The sequence below is a fragment of the Amaranthus tricolor genome, chromosome 15 (genome assembly GCF_026212465.1).
Source record: "Amaranthus tricolor cultivar Red isolate AtriRed21 chromosome 15, ASM2621246v1, whole genome shotgun sequence".
NCBI lineage: Eukaryota > Viridiplantae > Streptophyta > Magnoliopsida > Caryophyllales > Amaranthaceae > Amaranthus > Amaranthus tricolor.
In genome coordinates this window covers 6503233-6529501 of record NC_080061.1, presented here as the reverse complement: position 1 = coordinate 6529501, position 26269 = coordinate 6503233, and the positions used below count along the sequence as shown (strand labels likewise).

At 32.3% G+C, this 26269-nt stretch overlaps 2 protein-coding genes across 2 annotated transcripts; both read right to left on the bottom strand.

The window, feature by feature from the left end:
- Positions 1-4623: 4623 nt before the first annotated feature.
- Positions 4624-12409, bottom strand: LOC130801310 (adenine phosphoribosyltransferase 3-like). Its single transcript, XM_057665132.1, has 6 exons — positions 12035-12409; positions 11630-11740; positions 9091-9183; positions 7601-7750; positions 6843-6901; positions 4624-5155 (listed from the first exon to the last, which is right to left on the bottom strand). Exons 1-6 carry the CDS (start codon positions 12114-12116, stop codon positions 5102-5104), a joined length of 549 nt encoding a protein of 182 aa, XP_057521115.1. The 5' UTR covers positions 12117-12409; the 3' UTR covers positions 4624-5101.
- An 11115-nt stretch (positions 12410-23524) lies between these two features.
- On the bottom strand, positions 23525-25246 carry LOC130800978 (uncharacterized). Its single transcript, XM_057664721.1, has 2 exons — positions 24100-25246; positions 23525-23937 (listed from the first exon to the last, which is right to left on the bottom strand). The coding sequence occupies exons 1-2, from the start codon at positions 25244-25246 to the stop codon at positions 23525-23527; spliced, it is 1560 nt and encodes a 519-aa protein (XP_057520704.1).
- Positions 25247-26269: the final 1023 nt, after the last annotated feature.

Below are 26269 nucleotides of genomic sequence, written 5' to 3'. Positions count from 1 at the left end.
ATTTTTATTATTAATTTTATTATTATTATTATTATTATTATTATTATTATTATTATTATTAATAACCGTAATAATAATAACCGTTATAATAATAATAATAACCGTAATAATAATAATAATAATAATAATAATAATAATAATAATAATAATAATAATAATATAAATAAGAATAATTAAAAAAAATTAAAAAAAAATGAAAATGAAAAGTTATTAACTCAATGGCAAATTTGTAAATTTTTAAAGATCAGGGGCAAATTCGTAATTTCATTAGGAGGGGGGTGGCGCTAAATGAAAAGGGTGGCGACAAATAAGAATCGGGATTATTTGATGGCCTCATATAAATACGTGCTTTATTGTATTTTTTATTTAATAATTTATAATATTTGAATAAGAGAAGATTAAATATTAAATATAATCGCAGTAGTAAAAAGAATTTGAAATAGAGCTTTTGGCCATTAGGCCAATTCATATATGATACTCGATTTTAACTTTTTAAAATAAGTATTTTATTATTGTATTAGTTATATAACTTTTTTCTTTTATTATTGTCCGTCATTTAATTCCGTATTATATTTTTTTGGTATTGTATCTCTCACTGGACTTATATTATTTATCAGCTACCCAACTATATTATTTTACTAGGGTTTCCTTCGTTTGACAATAAAATTTTGCTATTAGATCAATTATATGGCCCCTCAAGTTAAAATTCCTAGATTTGTCCTTACCAGTAGGGGAATATTTTTGTCCAAAATTTAAGAAAACTTGAGTTGGAAAAGCTTGCAAATTTATTGTTACCAAATACTTAAAATATTTATGATGATTCAAATGGTGATTACTAAGTGTAATAACATTATATCATCATAATCATACCTAATATATCTTGCTCATAGCAAATTATAATCAAAATTTAAGGAGGGAAGAACGACGACAGTTCATATCCATAAAGGAGAATGCGGTTAAAGAGTCCATCGGCTCAAGAAAGACTGCCCGAAAGCGTGCAACTTACAACACTCGTCAACCATAGACAATAGATGATAAATAAATAACATTATATATTTGAATAAATTATATATATACTATATGTGTACAATTAGATTTATTTTTTCTTTTAGTCTGTTCTATTGAATTTGTCCATATTCTCTTTTGAGTGTGATCCAAACTTTTACTTTAATTTTCATCTACATCTTTAAGTTATCTTTTCATCTCATCTGCACATTTTTTCTGTTTTCCTATAAAATATACTTTTCTACCATTTTGTCTCACCTTTACTAATATTTTCACCTCAAATCTACTTGGAGCTATTTCTTTAAGACTGAGTTAGTATGCTCAACAGTATACATGAATAGTTGGTGGCAAGAGTCTCCAAGTGAACTCCTCATGGATCATCCCATCTAATAATCTATTATATACCTTTATATTGATCGTCTCACTCAAAATTTCATTTATAGCGATACATACTACATAAACAATAACATCAATGCACAATCCAAAATATAATCAAGGAACCAAATTTTAATCCCTAATAAAATTAAATCTAACCAAATAAAAATTACGTATATTAAAAACTCTAACTAAAAATTCAAATTCAATCACCCGTATTTGAAATCAACCAACCATCCCAAATTCATATCATGCTCAACCTGGAAAACTCAATGAGCCAACATAATTTGACATAAACTCAAATGACAAAAATATAGAAAACATGTAAATTCCAAAAAAAAAAAATCATTTATTCATATTTTGTTATAACCTATTTTTTTAATTTTTAATACAATTCAAATATTTAATACAACATGTAAATCTAAATTCTCTATTTTTTATTAAGAAATCAACTCCATAAAAAGTTTAAACTTATGATTGAGACCCCGGAAACGATCCCTCACCAGGGAGCCCTTTGACCTAGAAGTCTAGTGCAGCACATGTCCTCCTCATATCTCACGCCGTCGCATTTAATATTTCACTTAAATGAGGGGTGATTGTGATTCGAACCAGTAATGTATTATCACACCGACTTCTAATATCATGTCAATTATCAAGGAACCAATTCAACAAAAAACTTAAGCTTATAATCGAGATACCAGTATTTTTTATATACTCCAACAATCACTTTCTTTCCAAATCACATCCGCTCGTTCTCATCCTGATCTTTATCAAATTGATTTGAAATGAGAAAACAATATCGCATATATACATTTTTGTTTAAAATTTCGGTGATTGTTGCCGCTTTCGATATTTCTTCCCAAATGTATTGTATCTTTTGGACCAAAAGCTGTGTATTCTAAGGCTGGAGCAAGCAAGAAATGATGGGTACTAAAAATAAATAGTAGTCGCCATACGAATTCCGTTAGATTAGTGAGCCTTTTAGTGCCTGGTGTATGTTTGGATTAGGTGTAAATATATAAGTGGTAAAAAAATATTAAAGTAAGAAATAAAGTTGATAAATGAGAAATTATTGAAATTTAATTGTTGTAGAGGTGGAAGAATAGTTGCAAAGTAATAAAAAATGAAGGAAGCTCTTAATTTTGTGGGATAAATATTTATCTTAGGGGAGGGTGGGGGAATATATTACCTCCATAATAAGTGAAATCATCTTCTTTTTCTTTTATTATTTTAATTTCATACTCATTTTATTTTTTTCACAACTATCTCAACTACTTCAAGTGTATCTCTATTTGTTTTCATTTCATTAGTTTGATTTTATTTCCCCCCTTAAATATTTACACCCAATCCAAGCATGCCCTAAATCTCTCTCTATTCTCTCCTCGTAGGAAAATTGCTCTATTGACAATTTGTTAAATTTTTTTAAAAAAGAATAAAGTAATATTTCATAGAAAAACGTATATGAATGAAAATTAACAAAAATATAAATTAAAAAATAAAAATAAAATAAATTTAATATAACAAACTAAAAAAATAGAATCAATTTTAGACTGAGAAAATATTCATTATTTTAACGGAGCTAGTCAAAACTCATGGGTCATGCTTTATGCACAACACAATTGATTTAAATGATTGAAAATAGATATCAGTTCTTTATTAAAACGAAATTGATATCCATATTTATTAAACTAATCCTAAAGTAATTGGGTATTAAAAATACAAACTAAAATAAATGTCAAAACTCAACTGAAATTACAAGTCCTAACTCGATAATATATTTTGTGTGAACTTTTTTTTAAAAAATAAGATAAACACTTGCTGATCGGCTGCGACAATGGTGGAGACATAGGTTGCTCTTTTTCGAAAGTTGCCACGAATGATACATCTTGAATTCTTGGATAGTACTTGAGAGATATAGCATAATTAAAAATTACTCCCTCTTATTCAGCTTATGTGTCCCATTTTTTTATGGTCAAATCACTTTAATTGTCCAATTTTTATTTTTGGTATGAATTTTTGACTTTTATGCCCTTAGTAATTTTATCCTATTTTCAATTATACCCTTCATTACCCATACTAATTTTCCTTCCTTACATTAAAAAACCCATAATACCACTTTTTTTCCTACCCTTAGAATCCCACTTTTGACTCTCCTTAAAATCCGTGAAAAATCAAATGAGACTTCTAAAGTGAATAGGAGGGAGTATAATAAGTTGGTGTTAATATTATTTGTATTGTGACGAATAAATTAAAAACACAATAAAAACTTAAAAGTGTTTGATAAAATACCTTCAAAAGTTAAATGAAACATCGTTGAGGCGTTAAATAGGAGAGTATTTAAATTATATAGGTTTATAGAATATTGATTTTTTTTTTTTATTTTAAGAGTCTGATTCAAAATATAATTTGGGTTTTAACAACCTCACACCTAACCATCCCTAGTTGAGTTTATACGAACATTACTTCAATCGTAATTGTATGGCTGTTCCATAAATAACAAAAGAAAATGCAAATACTTAGCAATAAATGAAATATATCCTCACATGGGGGACGTTTTATAGTCCTAATCAGTCACCTAATTACTAAATTTAATTTCTTAACAAATACAAGAATATATACATTTGTTATTGGAAGATAATGGCGCGGTGGACTGACTGTAACTTACTACCAAAAGCATTATACCAACTTCTAAATTCTCAAAGTCAAATTTTAGAGTAGTGGAAATACTAAATTCTGTATTTTTTACACGTCCGTGGCCTTAAATCAGCATTAAACAGAAATTAAATTGTTTTTAGAAAAAACAAAACTATATTTGATAATAAATAAAATTATAATATATAAATGAGATTTAAAAAAAATTGGTGAATTTGAGAGAGACAACTAGAGGTGTTCAACGGGCCGAGCTCTCATTTTTGAGTCCTTATCCGACCTATTTTCAAAAGGTTTTTTTAAAAGCCTGACTGAAAATGGGTAAATTCGAAAATAGGTGCTACAATAATTAAATAAAGCGAGCTATAAAAAAGCTTAATAAGGATCAGAAATGGATTTTTGTAAATCAGATAATTGATGGATTATTTAATGATGAAATGACAATGTGAATTGGGATTATTCATGTTTTATTTAAAAGATGTAAAGTCCATATTATATTTAAAAGGCCCTCATCCAACACAACCCATATTTACTTAAGCCCACCCATTGAACCCCAATAGAGACAACGCAAAGCATCAAATTATACAAATTCAGTGAGACGGAGAAGTATTTATAGGCATATGCCTATTTCTCTCATAGACTTGTTATTTTTCCCTTGTGGTTCGGCTAACACCAACCAAAATCAATTTTCTATTAGAACACAAATGTAGCAAAATAAGGGTAAGGAGTAAAACAGATAAATAGACTTGTCAAAGTTGAGTCTGAATTCTTTTCTCCTTTTTTTTTTATAGCCAAATAAGTCTCCTACACCAAAACCATAATGCATTAAAGCGAGGAAGTTCAGGATAACAGATATGTTTATCTTCTTGGACGAATTATTAATGCATGGTTGATTGCATTACGATCGAATATGTTCTCAGCCATATCCAGATTCACAAAGGCATTAGGAGACAATCAGCTATGGAAATATAGCAGAAGTGGGATAATCTGAATCAGTGTAGCGGCTAGAGCCAACGAATCATGTACCTTATGTACACTTCTTTAGTCGTGGGATCAGAGAGTAGTTGCTGTACTAATGAGCTTCCACCAGGATGTACAACGGCTTTCCCGCCAACCGTTCACGGCCCTACATCATTCCATCGGTTCATTACAGCATAGCATCAGTTAAGACAGTATTGATACACGGTAAAGCATGGAGGAATAGAAGTATTGGTCTGATAGAATGCTGGGCAGTTTATTTTAATGCAAATTCAAAGAAACGAAGCAGACAAACTGTTCAAAAGACTCTAGCTAGATGTGTTCATTCGGGTCATCGGGTTGATTTCGGATCAGGTGTTTCGGGTTGGTTTGAATTGGGGTTCTGTGTCCACATTGGTTTTTTTATGTCGGGTTGTTTTGAACACCTCTAACTCTAGCCATTCAGCTACAAGGCAGCTTAATTGTTCTTACACCCTAAAACCCCTAATTTATTAGCTACTATCTGAACTTATTTACGTAAGCCCATGCAAATCCCCTGTGCCTAGACGAACAAATAACGCTCAAGACCTCATTGTGTCAAAGGTCTATACTAGCATTACGAGATGCACTTGATTGCGTTTGTAACAACCTGAGGGCAGATATGGGCGCAATTCCAGATTTCCCCTCCTTAAACTCTCACTACATACTAGTTCAAATATCATTATTCTGCTCTCCATACCGGAATTTTCTCAAGGCACACAGTTTAGACACAAACAGAAAGTAATGTTGAACTTCAAGATATGCGATGCGTGTTTCATCAATGCACAGGACACTTATCTAAAAAGTACGAACATTTAAACAGCTACTAATTATGTCAAAATCCCCTCTAACTTACAGGATTAACTAGGCCCCATGAAAGCCGACATTTCTGGAATATTGTATCTCACTATGGATTTAATCATATTGCAAGGACACAAAGGCAATTATTTTGGCGTTCGTGGACCAGAGGTAGTGCAATCTTTTTTCATTGCCCAAGTCAAAAGAATTGATTCCTCACAGAAAAAAGTAAAGAACAAAATAAACTCGAATTTCCATCACTTATGATCTTCAGATCAAATTTAAGGAAGCATAAACCTCAAATATACCCTTAATAATGCAGTACTAAGTATGCAGGTTAAGAAATGAATAAGCTACAATAGCATATGAAGGGAATCTCTTAGAAATTTTTCGTGGCGTTAAGCTCAAAACAAAAAGGTCTTGTTTGCAACTAGAGATCACGATATCATTGGATACAGTAGTACAGAATGCACACATGTATAAGATTTTATCCCTTTTGATTGGTAGGAAAAAGCAACTTTATAATAAGTCAATAATTGTAAAAAAATGGTTTCGGATGATGATTGGACATGTATAATAGCAACCATTGACAAACAATAGTGCAAGACCTTTATCACTTATTTAATAAATATTAGAAGGAAATAAAGTTAAAAGCGGAAAGAAAGAGCAGCATTTCAATTTGACAGCTATTAGCCTCACGTCAAATTTTCGAGGAATGATTATCAGTTAAATCATCAACATACGGAGTACCTGGGAATTCTCTAGTCTTCCCATATCTAGCTCTCAATTAAGAGTTATCACGTTACATAATGTCAAGCGGGATTATTTAAAAGGATTCTACACACTAACAAGTAAATAACTTTCTTACAGACCCTTAACTTCTATTTTTTGGTTTCGCCCCTGAGAACAAGTACATCTAGTTCAATGATTTAGGAAGATTTTCTAACCGTTCACATTTTCATAATCAAATTTCTAAAGACTGGCTAGAAAAGAAAGACGATATCACATAAAGCTCTAACCTTCAGATCGGGTAGTTCAATGACACATGCACATTCAACCACCTCTGCTCCAGCACGTTCTGTAGGACAGATAAAGAGTAGTCAACAGGCATTCACTATTAAAAAAAATAATAATAAAAAAAAAACCTTATGGCATAGCTAAAGAATCTCGTTGAACATTGTAAGTTATAAACATGTCCCAAAATATGGAACAATTCCTATTTATAATGTTCCAAAAGGACGTCGCTATCTCTAAGGCAGTAACAAATATGCATTGAACTTTGATGTTACAGGTATTCAACTCCATAACTTACGTGCTGACCAATCAAAACCCGGATTATCTAGCAAAGAATACTTACAGAAATATGTACTTTTCCTTTAATATTTCTATCTGAAAACTAATTGAGCTTTTAACTACATGGTTATTCTCTACAAGATGACCGATTTCACTTAGCTCATAAATAATATAGTTCTTATCGACTGACCTCATAGATACTTACATGGTAGGTCCAAGAACATCTCTAGCAGAATCTTAGCTAGATTAACCCTCAAGAAGACAATTTTATTTGATAGTTTACTGTGCAATAACCTGATTTCTGACATACAACTTAGCTTCTGATTTCTGACAAGTTTGACAGGCAATAATAGAGGAAAAATAAAAAAAAATCCCTTAAGTTTATTTCTAGATTTATAATTTGAATATTTTACAGTTAACGGCATTCATATCCTCATCAATAGAGATTAGTTAAAAAATTAAGACTGTTAAAAAATATTCCTACCCAGCAAACTCATTGCGGCGCATAGAGTTCCGCCAGTAGCAACCAAATCATCAACAACCAAAGCACGATCACCATGTTCAACAGCACCAACATGCATCTCTAGACAATCACTGCCGTATTCCAATACATACTCCTGTGAGATAACTTCACCTGTCGACAAACACGATAAATCAGTTATTAATCTAGAATACTAACTCGACACATGTGATGAATTGACATAAGCACAACTCATACATAAGGCAAACCGAGCTGATAACTTATTGTAACACAATAAATTCAGCATTTAGTTAATAACTATAAATATAAGAAACTACAGCCTCAAATCCTCACATTTTAAAAATTAAGAGAAAAAAAAATTATCTAGAAATTGCCATCGATAGAAAATCTTATTAAGAAATTTATGTTGCTTAAAATCATCACCTACTTCAGAAACTTCTGAGTTCTGAAGTACCAGCGTAACATAATTGATTGGCTCAAATTTGCCCAATAAATAAGAATAGCCCAAAACCAACCATTATTCGCTTTTTTTGACTCGCGAATCGCGAGAAGATTAACGAATCATGTGACACTGGCAAGAACTTTTGAAAAAAAAAAAAATTATAGGTTACCTAGAGCACCAATCCATTCCGGCCTCTAATGATGAGTCTAAAGATGAGAATTTTGGGGCATTTTAGACTAACTTAACAATCCAGGACCTAGGTTGTGAGTTGCATATTCATATAGCAAATCTGATAGCTATTAATTCTTTGGTATACAATCATAGGAATAAGAACAACTATTTTCAAGTCAATTATGTATGTGATGATACTGTTTCGGACAGAAATATTTTAGCAATCAACTAGACTCTAGAGCAACAGCTGGACCATCAGTCTCATCAGGTCATTAGCTGCGAAGAAATAATAATTTTGACGGTCATACCCTTGAATTTTTTTTTTCGCATTCAATGTCGTTCAAATCATCAACTTGCAGGTCCACATCATTCCATGTCATGTATAACAAAAGGAAAGCATATTTCACCCTTATAAACACAATCATAACAGAGCACAAGGTTGGAAAAAGTTCTGTAGGTACAAAAATCAGTCTGATCACATCATTAAAGAAATCCACGTTATCGGTATTACTCTTCGCAAATATCAATTTTTCTTACACTATTTTTGAATGAAAGAATATGGAGCATAGTTAAAAACAAGGCCGCATTGCATCGGGTCACATCAGCCGTGTTGTAAAGGTTTTTAAAACAAACGAACCGATATTTTCCGCATTGTAAAGGTGTAAAAATAACATATTTTGGGCCGTATTAAGGGATATCTTATCACTCGACTGATATTTAAGCGTTACAATAACAACATTAATCCTGTTACCGCATCCTCGTTACATTAGCGAAATTGCAACCGTTGCCGCGTTTTTACACTATGATATGGAGGGGAAGGAAGGAGGAAAATCAAGAGATAAATGTTACAATTAAAAGAATAAATTCAGGGAGACAGTACCTGGCAACTTATTTGGCTTTCTTAAAGGCACAAACTTCGCACCAATAGCCAATGCAATAGGAGGACCAAAGATGAAACCTCTTGCTTCAATGCCTAACACACAAAAAGCTCCTGTTCAGAATAACACGAGACAACAATTCCAGCTCTTCTGCAATAGGACTATAGATAACACAAACTCTTGTTCTGAGCACGGAGGTAAGAAATAATAGAAAAAAGAGTTGAATCAAACTAATACTTTTAACAGCAGTCTACAAAAATGCACGTAATATTCACAATGGTTTATTAAAATATGTAATATGAAGGTATTCAAATCAGCTGTTCCGATGTATTCAGTATTGATTAATTAGCAGAAAAAGGCAATGGTAAAACTATTGAGGGAAACTGAATAGTAGTTATATAAATTATTTTCTCTCTGTCTGTACAATGAATAACTTGATTCCATAGTGAGACAATGATGTTAGAGTATATAACATATCTTGGGGCCTCAACCATCAGTTTAAGCTTATGATTGAGGCCCAAGGATATGTTATGTAGTATACTCTAACAGCATCCAACCATAAACTTATGGTTGAGGCCCCAGGATATATTATATGCTCTAATAAATGAAAAAACTTTTGATTTAAGCCAGAAACCACTCTTCCATGATTGATAAAAAACTACACATCGATCCTTCTTTCTTGGCTCAATTTTCATTTTACACACACCACAAAAATTTATAAGATTACAGTAATCCGTATCAATGGTAACATCGCTTGAGCATACTTTAACCTTAAGAGGTCATCGTGGTCGCAAAAGACACGATGGTACAAAACTGCGGTATTTACCAACTTAAATTGGATCTTCCACACAAAAGTTTGAAAGAAAATCCAAAAGAACCATCAACTTAAGATCGCTCGTATCCCAAAGCATAACTACAAATTTTGAGCTACAAGATTGTAGATAGCAACAGGATTTCTCCTGATCAAAGGAGGGATTCCAGTAAACAGATAGCCAAAGAAAGAGACAAAAACATCTGTTCACGCACATGCGACAGCAATAACAAAATCGTTGGCCCATACCACCTCTAAATCCAACCAAAAGATTTGCAAGCATGCAAATGAACAGGGATACAGCCAAGTGAAGGATTTGAATAAGTTTATTCAGCCCCACATTGCAGGAAAAGGACAGGAGATCTAAATATGACAAACCATAGACAATACATGATGGTAAGTCTCACCATTCCTTCAAGAAATAAGACAAATGAGATTTCTAGGATCTTAATCGTTCTGCGTCGTTTTAGCATATCCTCAAATCAAGATCAAGATCAAAATGTCCGGATAAGCGTTTCATATTTGTCTTATAACAGACCAACATATGTTACTAGCTCAAATTCACTATCAACATGACAATGTCTAATCACCACGAGTGGCTATATTACTTCAATCTAACATCACCAAGCATAACAATCCCGTAGTTGACATCAAACATACATCAACAATATAGAATGTATCATATAGGGATCCAATCAGAGCTATTTTCAAAGGTAAATCATACAAAGTTCAATCACAGACAGTGAAAGATAAAACATATGGCGAAAGAAAGAATAAACTAAGCACATAAAGAACCCACTAAAACAGTAAAATTTGGACTTGATCATTCAACTTTAGCCAAAGGACCAAACGAATCAAGAACAAAATCACAAGGGTCCACCCAATATTGGATCCAACCACAAACCATAAGAAAACAATGGAAGCCGCTCATTATATTCACAGATAGTAATTGATAGCACACCTCACTAAAACAGCCCCACAGTCAAACATACTCCTAAAAGCACTCTTCAAGCCAACCATAAACTTGAGTGTACTCAACCATTTTATTATTGAACTCCCTACTTTTTCTCCCTACCTTAGCCCCCCCATTTTCTTCAGCCTAAGAGTGTTTTAAAAAGCCATACACCCAAAAATAATACTCCCTCTGTTTCATTTCAAATGTCTCATTTGCTTTTTACATATTTGCACTAATCTAATACTTAATAGCGATAATTGTGTAATAACTAAATATTGATAAATCTTATGTTGAGACGAAACAAGATCTCATTTGACTATTTGACTATGTTTTAATGCATAAATTAAAAGTGATTGATAAATAGTAACCCAAAAGCAAATAGAACATTCGAAAAGAAACGGAAGCAGTATATATTTTTTCCAACATAAAACTTTAGCCAGTAAAATGTGGAGTATGTATAGAAAGATTAAACTAGTTTCCACAATAACCCTTTAATGCTTTTAAACAAAAGAAGTAGGAGTCCCTACCCACCATTTATCCATAATACTCCATGACAAACAAAATTGTCTTTTTCCCACTTGGGAGTTTCCTAAATCATCATAACACTTCTAATAGTAACTCCTTTACAATACAAAGCAGAGGAAGACATAAAGAAAATGGTGTGTAAGTAGCCATACTTGCTATCTTCTGCTACAAAAAGTTACCATTAAGAACAAGAAAAAGACAATCAAAAAGTGAAAATAATTGTAATTCAGCATAGAACAATAAAATTCACCTGCAACAACAGAAATGTTCTTGCTCTTATAACGCTCAACAAACAAATCAATTGTGTCTTTGAAGGCCTTGGCATCAAGCACCAAAGTAGTGATATCTTGAAACATAATACCTACACAATTTGATGTTAAACCATTTCTAATCAAGGAATTTAACAAACACCTACTTGCTTAAATTGCTTAAAAAATCAAAATGTTCATCAAAATTTAATCATTTTTTGACAAAAGTGCATAAAAAAGAGCAAAGTTTTTGCCTTTATTCTGAAAATAGAAGGTACAAACATGCAGAAGACCAAATTAGTAAAAGAATTATGGATAAAAAAAAACAGCATTTTGCAATTTTGTTTTCAACCCAGAATTAAAATGTTAATTTACAGAAATAAAAGGAAGAAGATTTGAATGTATACCAGGTTTAGGGAAATTGGGAACAACCCTGATTTTAGTTTTGATATCATGAACACGAGGATCATCTCCATTACCATTAGACATTTTTGTGAAGAAAAGTTACTAAATTTGTCTCTCTTTTTATGTTTGATTTTCCAGTATCTCTGAAACTGAGAGAAAAGAACCAAAGAGAAAGAGAAGAACAGAGGAAGAGAGAAGAAGGGGAAGTGAATGTGGATTACTTATATTGGTCGAGTGGTAATCTCATAGAGAAGAGAAAATGAGTATGGATTGAGGTTTTGGTGAGGAAGGAAGGATGGAGAGAGTTTTTGGGAGGGGGGCCTCAATCCACAAGACCACAACAAGGTTGTGAGAGTGACCATTCCATCCATGATAGGAGTATAATAAAATGAAACTCCATTTAAATATACACTATCATCGTTTTATTTGGTTTTGACATATTTATAAATTATTTTAAATTTAAATTATAAAAAATTACTATTAATAATATTTATATTAAGAATTTAAATAAAATAAATAAAATTTTAATTATTATATTTTAACTTACAGATTAAAAATAAAACACAAATTAAGAATAATCGATAAATAGTGTTTAAAAAAATAAATGAAACAACCATAATAAATAGAAAGAGTATTTTAGAAGAAAAATAGTGTCTCTATCCCTCTCATAAAAACTCCTCTTTATATTATGGTATTTTATTTACCACTTAATTTGCCTTTTTTTATATAGTCTCACTTTTTTCTTTTAAATATTTCATTTCTAAATTTATGTTCTCTCTATTTTAAACACACCAGGGACAAAATGAGTATTAAGAAAATGGAAAAAACTAAAAGAAATTACTCCTATGTGACTATGTGAGACTAAAGCTAAAAAAAAAAAAAGAATGCACCAAAGTTCAAATACTATGGAGTACAATCTCTTTCTAAATGTTTCATTTAAGATTACATGATATTTGAGACATTTATTTAAATGTTAGTATTTTTAATTATGTATAATAAAAAAATTATAAAAGTTAATATCAAAATATTTACATTAAGATCGACGTGTATATCCTTTCAAAAAAAAAAAGATTAGAGGTATACAGTTAAATGTTTAGACGGGCTTCAAATTAAAATTAAAATTTGGGTCAAATTAAAATTTTATGTTTACCTATATGTATTCCTAATCTGATTTAAGTTTTATATGCTAGTTATTTTTTATTGAGTTGAGTCATACTCGATTTTGGTTAATTAGATTATTTATGGACATCTCTAATTATGAATTAAAAAGGTCACATTAAATTATTTTTAACTTATAAATTAAGAATAAAATACAAAATTAAAATTAATTGATAAATACCGTTTAAATGACGCATTTTAACTAGGAGAGAGACTTAGGAGATAGTAATTTATAAATGAAACTAGTGTCTAATTTATAGAGAGGAATGAATATAAGTAATTTAGACTAGTCTATAATATATTAAAAGCTAGGAATCACGGACACCCTCCTGGACCTGCGTGTTGCGTGTCGGACACATGTTGGACACGGGCACGTCAAAATTAGTGTCCGACACGCCAAAATTCGTGTCTGACACGCCAAAATTCGTGTCTGACACGCCAAATGAAGTGTCCAATATTTTAATATTTTTCCGTACACGTGGACACGGCAAGGACACGCGACGGACACGGCAAAGACAGGGAAGGGACACGTGCCCCACGTGATTTTTTTAAAAAACTTGAATTTACCTATTTATATGGTTTTCTTTCTCTTGATGACCCCGAGTTGGAAACTACTTTTGTGCGGAGGATGATGATGGATGTCATATGGATGATGTGTGATGATCAAACTTGAATTTACCTATTTATTTGGTTTTCTTTGATTTGGTTTGTATGACTATTTTTAAATACTCATATTGTTTATTTAGTACTTATTTGCATTTTATGTGAGTTTTATGTTTTTAAAGTGTTTATTTACATATATCAAATGAAAGATTGTAAAATTATCTTTAATTTGATATATTTATTATATTACCATTTTCGTGTCCCCGTGTCCGCCATTTTTAAGTTGGCATTTTCCCGTACCCATGTCGTGTCCGTGTCCGTGTCCGTTTTTGTGCAACTTAGATTAAAAGTATATACCAGTACTTTTTTCTGTTTTCTTAATTATTCTTCTAGATACACTATCTAGTTTTTAGGCAGATTTGCTATATGGTTTACCTAACACAAGAATACACGATATAATATTAGTTCAAACTATGAGAAAAACTTGTCAAATTCTCATTAGTTCATACTACATTTATTCGTTGATCTCGATTTCTAAGTGATGTATTTCAGATCAGTTTAAAAGCGAGTATTAATATTGTATTTATATTAATTTTTACAGTATTGTGCATCTATTTTTAAAATCAAGTCAAAGTCATTTCAGTTATAAATTCGAGTAAATATCAAATCGTTAAACTTTTAAAACCTCAAGTTAAAACTCGCTAGGGTTAACGTATATATTTATTTTTGGTTGAAATTGATTTAGTCTGCCCTTAGTTAAATGAAGCTAATTGAGTTTGATTTTAACTTATTGAAGTTTTGAAGTTAATTTTGATTAGAATATCTATTTTGTGTTTATAGTTTGATATCCACCAAACTTTTTAAGTGAAGGAAGGAAGCTATTGTTTAAATGAAGGAGGAAAAGATGATGGTAACATAATCCCCATCTTCAACCAAATCATGAAAATAAACAAAGCTTTTTATTGGGTATTAAAAATTAAATAAACAAAGCTTTTTATTGGGTATTAAAAATTGATGAACAAGTTCTAATAAAGTACGATTATTTATTAAAAAAGCGAGGTTTCAGTTATAAGCTTAAACAGTCAGTTGTAATCTCAAAATTTATTATATATTCTATCAATTGCATTAATATATATTATTCTCCCGTTTAAGCAGCACCTAAATTTGACTATCATAAACACTCGTATAATGTACGTTGAGGTGAGTACTTCCATTTATTAAAACAATATTTTACACACATATAACAAACTATGTACAATTGAGAAGTATACATGAACAAGAAACAAAAAAAATTAAAGAAATAAAGTAAGAGAAGAACACAAGGAAAAAAAATCATTTAAGAGCCACTTTTTTCTGTAAAGTAAAAATTACTTGAAGACTAATAGACTATGATTAAAACCCAAACAAGGGGAAGCCAGTTGTAATTATAATATTATATATGCTTTGAGTAGTAAAGCTTAATTACAAGCACAATGTTAAGATTAATAATGGTTAATTTGGGTTTAGTTAATTTGGAACTATATTTGTTTCAAGTACCTACGTGTTAATAACCCTAATTATACTTGTATATATACATTTTTTTTATAAATTAATAGAGGTGGAAAAAATTTATCCCCACACAAAAAATTTTCACAAATTCCTAAGGATCACTTGTGATTAATTCACAATAATTTTTGTGGCTTTTAATCTTCTTTTTACATTGGTTAAACTCTTTAATGAAACTCACATTTAGTGTGAAAATGAAATAAATGAATATTTATACCAAACAAATTAATTGAATTTAAATCGAAATAAACACGTGTAAACAAAGCCTTGTCCTCGTTTGAGAAAAACACATCGAGTAAGTCGGTTATAACCTCCTCAGCACAAGTGCTCGCCTAAGTTAAAGCTCTTTTGAGCGATTGAATTGCTTGCCCGAACAGACTCAGCAAATGCATGATATAATTTCAAAATTTGTAATTTAATTTTCATTTAACGAGATTTTTATTAAATTATTTGTATTTTATATTATTCTTTGAAAATAACGCTTAAATCACATATAGATAAGCCAAAAGGCAAAAAATCAACAAAAATTAACCCAAACATTATTTATCAAACACCTTAGTCGTCAAATTGTAAAATTTTCCAAAAAGGATAGCACTCCATTGAGACTTGTGAAAAAAATTAACTTTTTAAGTGGTATTGGCAATTTTTGATTCTTTTTTATCTAATAATTTTGTGACCCATTCAAAACAAGGTGATGAGTGGTCACTTGTATATATGTTCCCTCATTATTAGTTGCACCACCATGCCATGTATCCAGTGTTTCTTCTATTTAATTATCCCGATCTTCAACTAAAATGAAACATAATCCTAATGTATATAAAGCGAACTATATAAATCATACTCTCTATATTTCAGTTTATTAGTTACATTTTAACAAAAAAAAATATCATAATTTTAATTAAAGTGTAACCAACAAAATAAAATCGATAAAATATTATTTTAACATAGAAAACATTAACAATAAATATTATAACTTTTTTAGTATATATAATATCAATCTATTCCTAAAAAAATCATTTCTAATGATTTTCCATCTCTATTTTTCTCCTCATTCATTCTTAATGTGTGCTTCTTTATGAATATATGAGCTAGAGTAGAACTATTGAGTTGAATGGAACTTAACATTATTGTATAAAATCAAAAATAAATTCAAGAAAAAAGACTTAACGGTCTATTTAATCGTTGGTAATAAATAATGATAAATGATGGGAATAACAATGAAAATTGATATAATTTTGGTAGCGAAAGGAAAAGTTTTTAGACCCAACAATGGTGAGAAAATGAGTAGAAGGATGTAACTAGGATAATCTCTTGACAAGTTTAAATGTTTGATGGCCATGCTTAGAATCTACTTCAATCATCTCATTTTCTTATTAAAAAAAAAATATTCCAACACATGGTGTTAAATTGTAATTTTGAAAAATTATAAACAAAATAATTTTTTATCATCAAAATTTCACCATCATGGAAATAAAATGGTACACTACAAATCATTATACCATTTATTACCAACAACCAAATGAAATACATACATATATATATATATATATATATATATATATATATATATATATATATATATATATATATATATAAAGATTTTAACATTCAACTTTTTTAACATGCTCAAATTAAATTCTATGTGTAGTATGCATGTAAATATGTATTACCTAAAAACTCACTTAAATAAAGAGTAATACATACAAAATCATAAAAAAGATGGTATACTATTTACACTAGTTTTACCTAAAAACCCATATAAAGAGTGACGTTGAGAATGAAATCCAATTAAAGATAGTGTAATATTTACAACACCCATACAATGCAAGTCTATATCCAAGTTGCAATGAATTGCATGTGGCCACTAATCACACAATATTTCCTTATCCAAAGGGAAAAAAAATTCCTTGTTCATTTGCAGATGACACTCTTATTCAGAAAGATATGTGATGGAAATAATCAAGTTGGAGAATCCAATAGGCATGTAATTGGCTAGATTTTGTGTACAAAAGGATTTTCCCTCTACTACTTCATGGAAAATGACATTCCATTTCCAATATATAATAGCAGCTTCTCTTTTTCATTATTTTATGAGGCATCATATATTTATTGACAAATAAAGGCAAAAAGGGGACATTATTTTCTTAACTTTCTTAAACCCAACCTCCCACTAAACCCAACTTGTAAAATCTTCAAACTATGATCTTCTTTTGGGACCAATCACTGCTTTAGCATTTTCAAATCTTAATTATACTTCATACTAGCTTAATTAGTTTTTCTTTTTGGGTATTTTTCTGTAAATAAATTTGTATAAATAATATATCAAGGATATACAAAGCAAACAAATGAGAGGTTTGAGCGTGTTAAGAGTATATAACATATTTTGGGGCCTTAACCATTAATTTAAGGTTTTGGTTAAGTTGGTTTCTTCACGTGATATTAGAAGCTAACGTGACAAGAAGTCACGGGTTCGAATCTTAACAACCCCTTATTTAAAGTGAAATATTCAGCGCCTATGCACATCTTATTCTAGCCCAATGGGCTCTCGTGTGAAGGGCGTGTTATAAGATATAACATATCTTGGGACATTAAGCATCAGCTTAAGTTTTTAGTTGAGTTAGTTCAGGGCGTACTTTTTCTTTTGTGTGATTCCTTCAACTTTGCTCAAAGACTTCAATTCCTATACATTTCATTTACTTCTATTTGGCAAAAAATCTTTTGGACACACTTCTTCAAAATGTATCGGATAATGATGTTATAGAAGACATGTTTTGAGTAGAGTCTTTGATGATTTTCAAAATCTTAGCTCATTTTGGCTAAGACTTACCATTGTGTATCAATCTCTTCTTCCTATACTCGATAACTTTAATTAGATCAGTTCAAACTTCGCTAAACTACTTCAAATCCTTGGATAAGCCATTTTCAATTTGTCACCTAATCACAACATACAAAATGAAATAGAGCTCATAAGTAGCCTAGCCTTTGGAGTGTTAATTTCCTTCACATAGATTATCTTTGTTTTCAGTCATTCTCCATTATTAGAATGAATGATTGTTAGGCAACATGCTAATTAGCTAGATGCGATGAGAGACGGACAACAAATATAGGAGAATGATGTTATAGAAGACATGTTTTGAGTAAATTGGAGGATAGGTAGCTTTTGGGAGGATTACTGAATGATATTTTGTTAAAAGTATATAAGATATTCTGGGCTCAATCATGAACTTAAATTTTAGTTGGGTTGGTTTTATGATATAGTATCCAAATTAATGATTCGATTAAAAATTAAAAATAGTAGGTTTAAAAAGAATGGCATTTCTACCCTAGCTAATTGAGAATTCCCTAATTAATTACTCCCACATACAAACTCAACCAGGGTTCGCATGTGAAGGGAGTACTGTTAGGATGGTTTATATATTTAACTACTACTATTATTTGATGATGAATCCTTGTTTACTTGGCATGGAATTATCTATCCCTTTGATTGTTGATATTTATTAAATGGTGAAAATTATGATGAAGAATTAATATAATTTTAGTTGGAAATCTCTTAATAAGTTTAATAGTCATACTTGTTTTATTGATCTTATTTTCTTTAGTTTATACTAATGAATTATCATTTGAAAAGATGATATTAGAAAGTGATGAAAATTGTGAAAAATTATTTGATTAGGACATGTTTTCTCTATCAAATTGTTTTTCGTGAAGGCCAAAAAATATACGAAGTTTTTTATATGATGAAAAAGAGTTACGAAATTAATGTGGATAAATGAGATTAAAGACAGGCTCAAATTTTTAGAATTTTGTCTTGGTTAAAGCAAATAACGTTATTTTCATATAAAATATAGATTAAATTTTGTTGAGGAATCAATTCAATCAAAAGTTTAAACTGATGGTTGAGGTCTCATGATATATTATATACTCTAACACGCCCCTTCACAAGAGAGCCTTTAGATTAGAAGTGTGGATGCGGCATAGGTCGTCCTTATACCTCTTGCAGAATATTCCATCTTACATAAAGGGTGGTTGAGATTTGAACCCGTGACCTCTTATCACTCTAATTACTGATATCATATTAAGAAACCAACTTAACCAAAAGCTTAATTGTTGATGGATAAAGCTCCAAAATATGTTATATACTCTCACAAATTCTCATCTAACTCTCCCATAACCTCATCTTAAACTTAAATTTTAGACTTACATTTTATCTCTCCCGAAATGATTTAGAGTTATCTATAGTTATGAAAACTAAAACCTATTTATTTGATGTCATAACTAAAGATTTAATTTGTATTTACCGAAAATTAATTTTTATCTCAAATACCTTTTAAAAACTAAGACCTATTTATTTTGTCTTGTGTAGCATTTCTAACTGATTTTATTAAGTCAAAAATGTCAATAATAAACATTAAATAAAACAGCAATATTTTCTAAAGAGAAAAAAAAATGACGTACTCCGTCAATTACAACTTGATGCAATTTGAAATTCCGGGGATTTCGCCTTTGATATTAAAATGATTACCAATTATTATTTCCATTAATTAATAACGTCAAGATCAGTTGTAAGAATATCATCAAATACATTTTCAACAACATTTCATTTAATGATTTTCTGATGGACGTATTGGACCATGTATTTACTCACAATGTCAACCAATTGGTTTCGAGTTGGGTGTTTCGATCGGGTCATCAAAATCAAGCTTTACGTTCACATTTGTTTTTATGTTGTTGTAAATTCATTTTAAATTATAGTCAAAATAGATCCAATTTGCCTGTTCTTGTATAATCAAACACGACTTTTTTTTTGCTCCAAAAAAAAAGTCGTGTTTGATTATACAAGAATAGGCAAATCGGGTCTATTTTTATTTTTGAACACCTCTAACGTCCAAGACTTATTAAGAATAATATTTCTCCTCTTGTATCCCCTCTTTATTGTATCGTCACTTATAGATAGATGATGAGTTTAACTTACAAGACTTTTCCATTGGAGGTTGGATATCCTTCTAAAAAGTATATACTAATATTTATAATTGTATGGTTTATCGATAAAAAATTAAAAGGAAAATAATATCACCCGGTGTGTGATTTTAAATAAAATATAGCTTAAGAATATTGTACTCCGTTCATCTTAAATTGATTGCAACATAATTCTTTCCAAACCATCTTAAATTAATTGTAATTTTTTTTTTTGAAATCATTATTCTTTGTATTAAACATTTAATTTATTTATGAGATTAACATTAAAACTTTGTTTTACTTGATAGGTTATTAGGGCTAAGGTAAAAGAAATGTTAAACAAAAATCAAATACATAAATTTCTCTGAAAGAAATGATAATTGCTTTAACTGATTATAAATCTATATAGTTCAGTTTTATTGATAATCGAAAAAAATTTAATATGTAATAGCCAACACCAAGAACAAACAATGCAAGGGAGAGACAACAGCCAAGAAAACCATATGAAGTATGACCGTATGACGCTTGGGAATTGGATGGGATAATGGGATGAAAGTGGACAAACTTTCCTAAAAATAAAGGGACATCACAAAAGCTTGGGTATTTTGGAATTTAGATCCTTAATTAGAAAGGGAGGATCTTTAAGAGATGGATCTCAAAAATCTTTTTGATCTGTTCCCACTTTCTCATGTACTAAATTTTTTAATCAAATTATTATTATTATTTTGGAAGGCAAAAATTTTATTGAACAACAAAAAAACCAAGAAATAGTACAATGTATAAAACAAACATTCTCCGGTAGCATGAGTATGAAGGCAAGGCCCACCTTCTATGAAGGGTTTTCGAGTCCCGCTCTTCATATGCTATAAGGGAATGAGAGTCCGAAGAAAATCTAAGCTAACTACTGCAGCCAAGCCAAAAACAAAATAAAAAAAAAAAAAGAGGTATTTGAAAACAGAGCCACACTAGCACAAGCAATGACCACCTATTCCCATCAGTTATTGATGCTTATGCTACTCGGTCTCTCAGTTTCTCAAACCAGATCCTATCCTCCTCAGACTTCTTGATGTAGCTTCGATGCGCATGATGGTTGCTTGTTTCACCCTATTAACTGTGTGATCTGGAGTCCACACCTTCTTGTTCCAAAATGCCTCGTTGTGGGCCTGCCATAGGTGGTGTACAAGACTGCTGACCGCCACAGTTGTTGTAATTTGTTTTCCTTTTGTGATGATCAATCTCCTAGAGCAAATATCAATCAACGTTCCTCCTCTAAATCGAACCCCCAACCAATCTTGAATGTTTCCTAAACAGACCGCGCTATAGTGACATTCAAAGAAAAGGTGGTGAGTGTTTTCTTGACTAGTATCACAAATGGGACACCTCGTATCAATATTCATCCCGAGTGCTTGTAGCCTTGTTCTTGTTTTAAGTCTGTCAAGGAGTGCAAGCCATAGAGTAAATTAGCTTTTGGGAACGTTTGCCCTTTGCCATACAAATGAGCACCATTTAACTCTAGGCTTGGTATCCGTCACCTTGTTGTATACTTCCTTGATAGAGTATCTTCCATTGTTCATCCACCTACTAAGTTTGTTTTTGACTGAGCATAGTTTTTTCAAGACCCAACTACCGGTTATAGGAGGGTTAAGATTGACCAAGCGGCTCCTTTTGTATACACGCCATGCACCCATCTCACCCAAAGAGACTCTCGTAGAGTGCCGATATGCCAGCCCATTTTCCCTACTGCAGCTAAATTCCAGATCTCCAAGTTGCGAATACCCAGACCTCCTTCCTGCTTAGGCCTACAAACATCCTGCCAGTTAACATTACCAGGATTTGTGTTATCAAAATTTTCATGCCATAGATAAGCTCTACGGATATCATTAACATGTTTCAGCGCTTTCTTAGGTAAGATAAACAGTTGACACCATTAAATAAACAGTTGACACCAGTAACTAGAAACACTCATGAGAAAAGAGTTAACCAATTGTAACCTTGTTGTGTAAGATAACCCCCTGGCCTGTCACGACCTTATCCTACTTGTCATTTTTTCAACAAGTATATCGCAATCAGCAACAGATATTCTCTTAAGAGGTCAGAGAATTCTCTGAAATTAATTAAAGAAAATTAAATTAAAAAACTGATTCCAATGATAAGAGTAACCGCCACTTTAAACAGGATGCACAGCCGAGTCGGCTTTTGATGAAATAAAAACACTGATTTTCCAGAAACTTAAGCCGACTCGGCGGCAACTTCTTTTTCACAAAAGCTGAGTCGGCTTTTTATGCAAAAAGCCGAGTCGGCGTTTTATGCTGAAAAATTGCAGCAAATTCAAATGGTCGCCATTTCTTGTTCGATTGTCAGAATTGGACATACAATATACCGTTGGTTAAGCTCTTGAAGTCTACTTTCCAATGCCGCAAACCTTATATTAATGCAATCTTTCTATCAAAAGTTATGACCAAAAGAGTGAGCATGTATCAAATTTCACTTTAAAACTTTTGCATTTTAAGCACTTTTCAACTCTTTTGCCATCTTCATTGTAAAACATCTTCAAACGAGAAATAATCTCCTTAGTAAACTCCATCATCATTAAAATCATAAGAATTATGCTTAAAAATGATCTAAACCGCTCAAAATCAACATGAATAACCAAAATGAGTAAAGTAACATAAATCTTCAAAATAAGCACAAAATTACTAACAATAATCATCATTAAGGAGTATAAAATGATATGAATAAGTGCAAATAATTGCACTTATCAGTCACCTCAGGGATCCCCACCAAATACAAAGCAGACTTTTGAGAGTTAGCAATAAGACCAGAAGAATCAGAGAACAAGTCTAGCGCTTGCCGAAGGATCCTTATAGCATATAAATTGCCTTTGCACAGTAACATTTGATCGTCAGCAAAACACAAATGGTTTAACTTGATGGATTTACATCTAGGGTGGAAACTAAATCCTTGGTCTGTGCTAGCCAAGCTGAGAATTCGGGATAGATATTCCATTCCCAGAACAAACATAAGGGGGGACATGGGGTCCCCTTGCCTCACACCCCTTCTTGCAGATATTACTGGCTGAGGGGTGCCGTTAATCACCAAGGAATATTTAGCCGTAGATATGCAAGCCATAACAATTTTGATGAAGTGCTTAGGAAAGTTTAAAGCAACCATAATATCTCCAAGGAACTCCCACTCCACAGTGTCATACGCTTTCCTCAAGTCTACTTTAATTAAACAGCTAGGAGAACAATTTTTCCTGCCATAGCGTCTAAGTCCTGACAGAGAACAATGTTGTGGAGAATACTTCGCTTTGCTACAAATGCGCCCTGAGTAGGGCTAATAATATCCTCGAGCACTCCCCTAAGTCTAGCACATATCAGCTTGGTGATGCACTTGTATAGTACATGACAACATGAGATCGAACGAAAGTCGCCGGGAGTATTTGCATTGGTGCTTTTAGGGATGAGGGTAACTGTTGTGATAGTCCAAGCTTTGAGCATCTTGCCATCCTCAAAGAACATTTGGATAGCTTTTGTGACATCAGGGCCAATTATCGGCCAAGCGGCTCTATAGAAACCACTGTTGTAGCCATCAAGACCTGAACTCTTATCAATTGGAATACTCCATAGAGCCTCCTTAATTTCTAGTTCAGTGGAGTTAAGGATCAGTGAGCTTTGTGAGCTTCATTTAGGATAGGCCCCATTCTGATTATGTGCATGTTAACTCTCTTTTTACTCTGCATAGAAGAGCAGAAGAGGTTAGAAGATTAAAGGCAGTACGAATCTCACATATGTAGTTGTGATGCCTTCTTGAAGTTGGAGAGTGTGAATCTTGTTAAGACTTCTTCTTTGTTTAATGCAGTCGTGGAAGTATTTGGTATTATCATCTCCATGTTGAATCGAAGAGATTTTTGCCCGTCGAGAGAGGTAGGAGGAATAGTCCTTCAGTTTTCTTATTTGGCCTAACAACATGCTCTCTTTGTCCGTTAGATTAGGGTCTAGAGGGTGAAGATGGATGAGATTTTGAACCTGCTCCAGCTGCTGATTGGTCTCCCTTAGCAAATTATGTGTTTGATTGGTATGGAAATTATTTCTGAACACTCTCTTCAAATTTTGTAGCTTTTGGTTTATTTGATAGCTTGCGATCCCCTGCATTGGTTTAGTCCATTTCTCTTTCACCATATCCAGAAATTTATCATTATGAGCCCACATGTTGAAGAAGCGGAAGAGTTTTTTACCAGACTGAGCCTTAATGAACCTTACTAGCATAGGTGTGTGGTCATAATCATCTTCGGGGAGGAAAATGACTTCAACATCATTAAAGGAATCATCCCAGTGTTGATTGCCAAGCACTCTATCTAGTTTAAACATGACTCTACTTTGGCCTACCCTTTTGTTTGACCATGTGAAGATGCGTCCACTAAATTTGATGTCGTGAACTCCACAATTAAACATACAATTTTGAAGATGCGTCGTTTCGTGAAATCTAGCTTCATGACCAATTCGCTCATCCATCCCGGCAACACAGTTGAAGTCTCCCAGAATGATCCAAGGTCTATTCATGTGATTGCCAATACTCTCTAGCTGCTGGAATAATTGTAGTCTTTCTTGTGGAGCTGTAGCTCCATACACAAATGAACAAAAGAATGTAGTCCCATTTAGTGGATGTACCTCCAAATGGATCACTTGACTATTGCATTCACGAATGCTTACCTTCATTTCCTCACCCTTCCATCCAATTATGATACAACCACCTTTATGCCAAACGAGATTGTGGGTGAAGCACCAATTGTTACAAAGCCGTAGATAAAGAGGTCCGAGAGCATTCCTCTTTACCTTAGTCTCCAGGAATCCAAACAGGCTTACATTATGATTCGCAATAAAGTTTGCTAACTCTTGTTGTTTCCTAGCCTTATTGAGACCTCGGATGTTCCAGCATAGAATGTTATTCATTAGTACAGATGGGGTGGGCCCCGAGCGTCTTAGTCGTCGTTAACCCCTCCTCACATTCATTATCATCAAGTATAGCAAATAAATTTTCAGTGGATGTCGTTTGTCTACTGTCCACCTATTCAGTTGTGTATCGAGTCTCCTATGCTCCAGCTGGATAATTGCTTGGTTTTGGCTGCCGTGTGATGATAGATCTAGGTTCTGACCTGGATTGTTGCTTTGTGTGCTGCTGAGAGTTAGGTGATGTGCTAGTACAGGTCTGCTCCCTTCCTACTCTCTTAAAACCCTCTATATCAACTTCTTTTCTTGGCTTTGACTTTGGAACAGATTACTGCAGTACTCCAAAACTTTACTTCTTCACTAATCATTTTAGAGGTAATTTTAACGGGTCTAGAAGGTCGTTTACCTGAATTGTTGTGTCCGCCGGGTATAGGATCTTCGGTAACTGCCCTTCGCTCTGGTTCTAGTGCGGGTGTAACCAGTGGAGCCGTGGTTGTAACAGTGACGGCTGGATTGGCTTCTGAACCTCCACTGGATCCACGCACAACATCAGCGCATTTGGTCGTCGAACTCGGACTGTTTCGGATGCTAGGTAATTGCGGCATTATTCCGCCGCTTCTATATCCATTCTCGCTGCTATCATCCTCCAATGGAATAATGACTTTCTCTGGTGATAGGAAGGGTGAAGGTAAACGGGAACGCCTTTGGTTCGTCTTCGTCAATGGCGGCCAACCTCGCCCTCTTAGAACTATCCCCTCATAGAGAGAATGGATATATGAAGTATCCCCTCATAGAGGTTTGGCTATAGAGAGAATAAAGAGAGGGGGCGTTCAAAAACTCGGTTTATTATTATTATTATTATTATTATTATTATTATTATTATTTTACAAGTGTGCTACTCAAAATGATATCCTTAGTTACTCTAATTAGGGTTGTGAATTGTATCATTGGTTCACACCTAATATATTAAAACAATGGATAAAAAATTTATATCATGAACCACATATTCATCAGAACTACTATTGT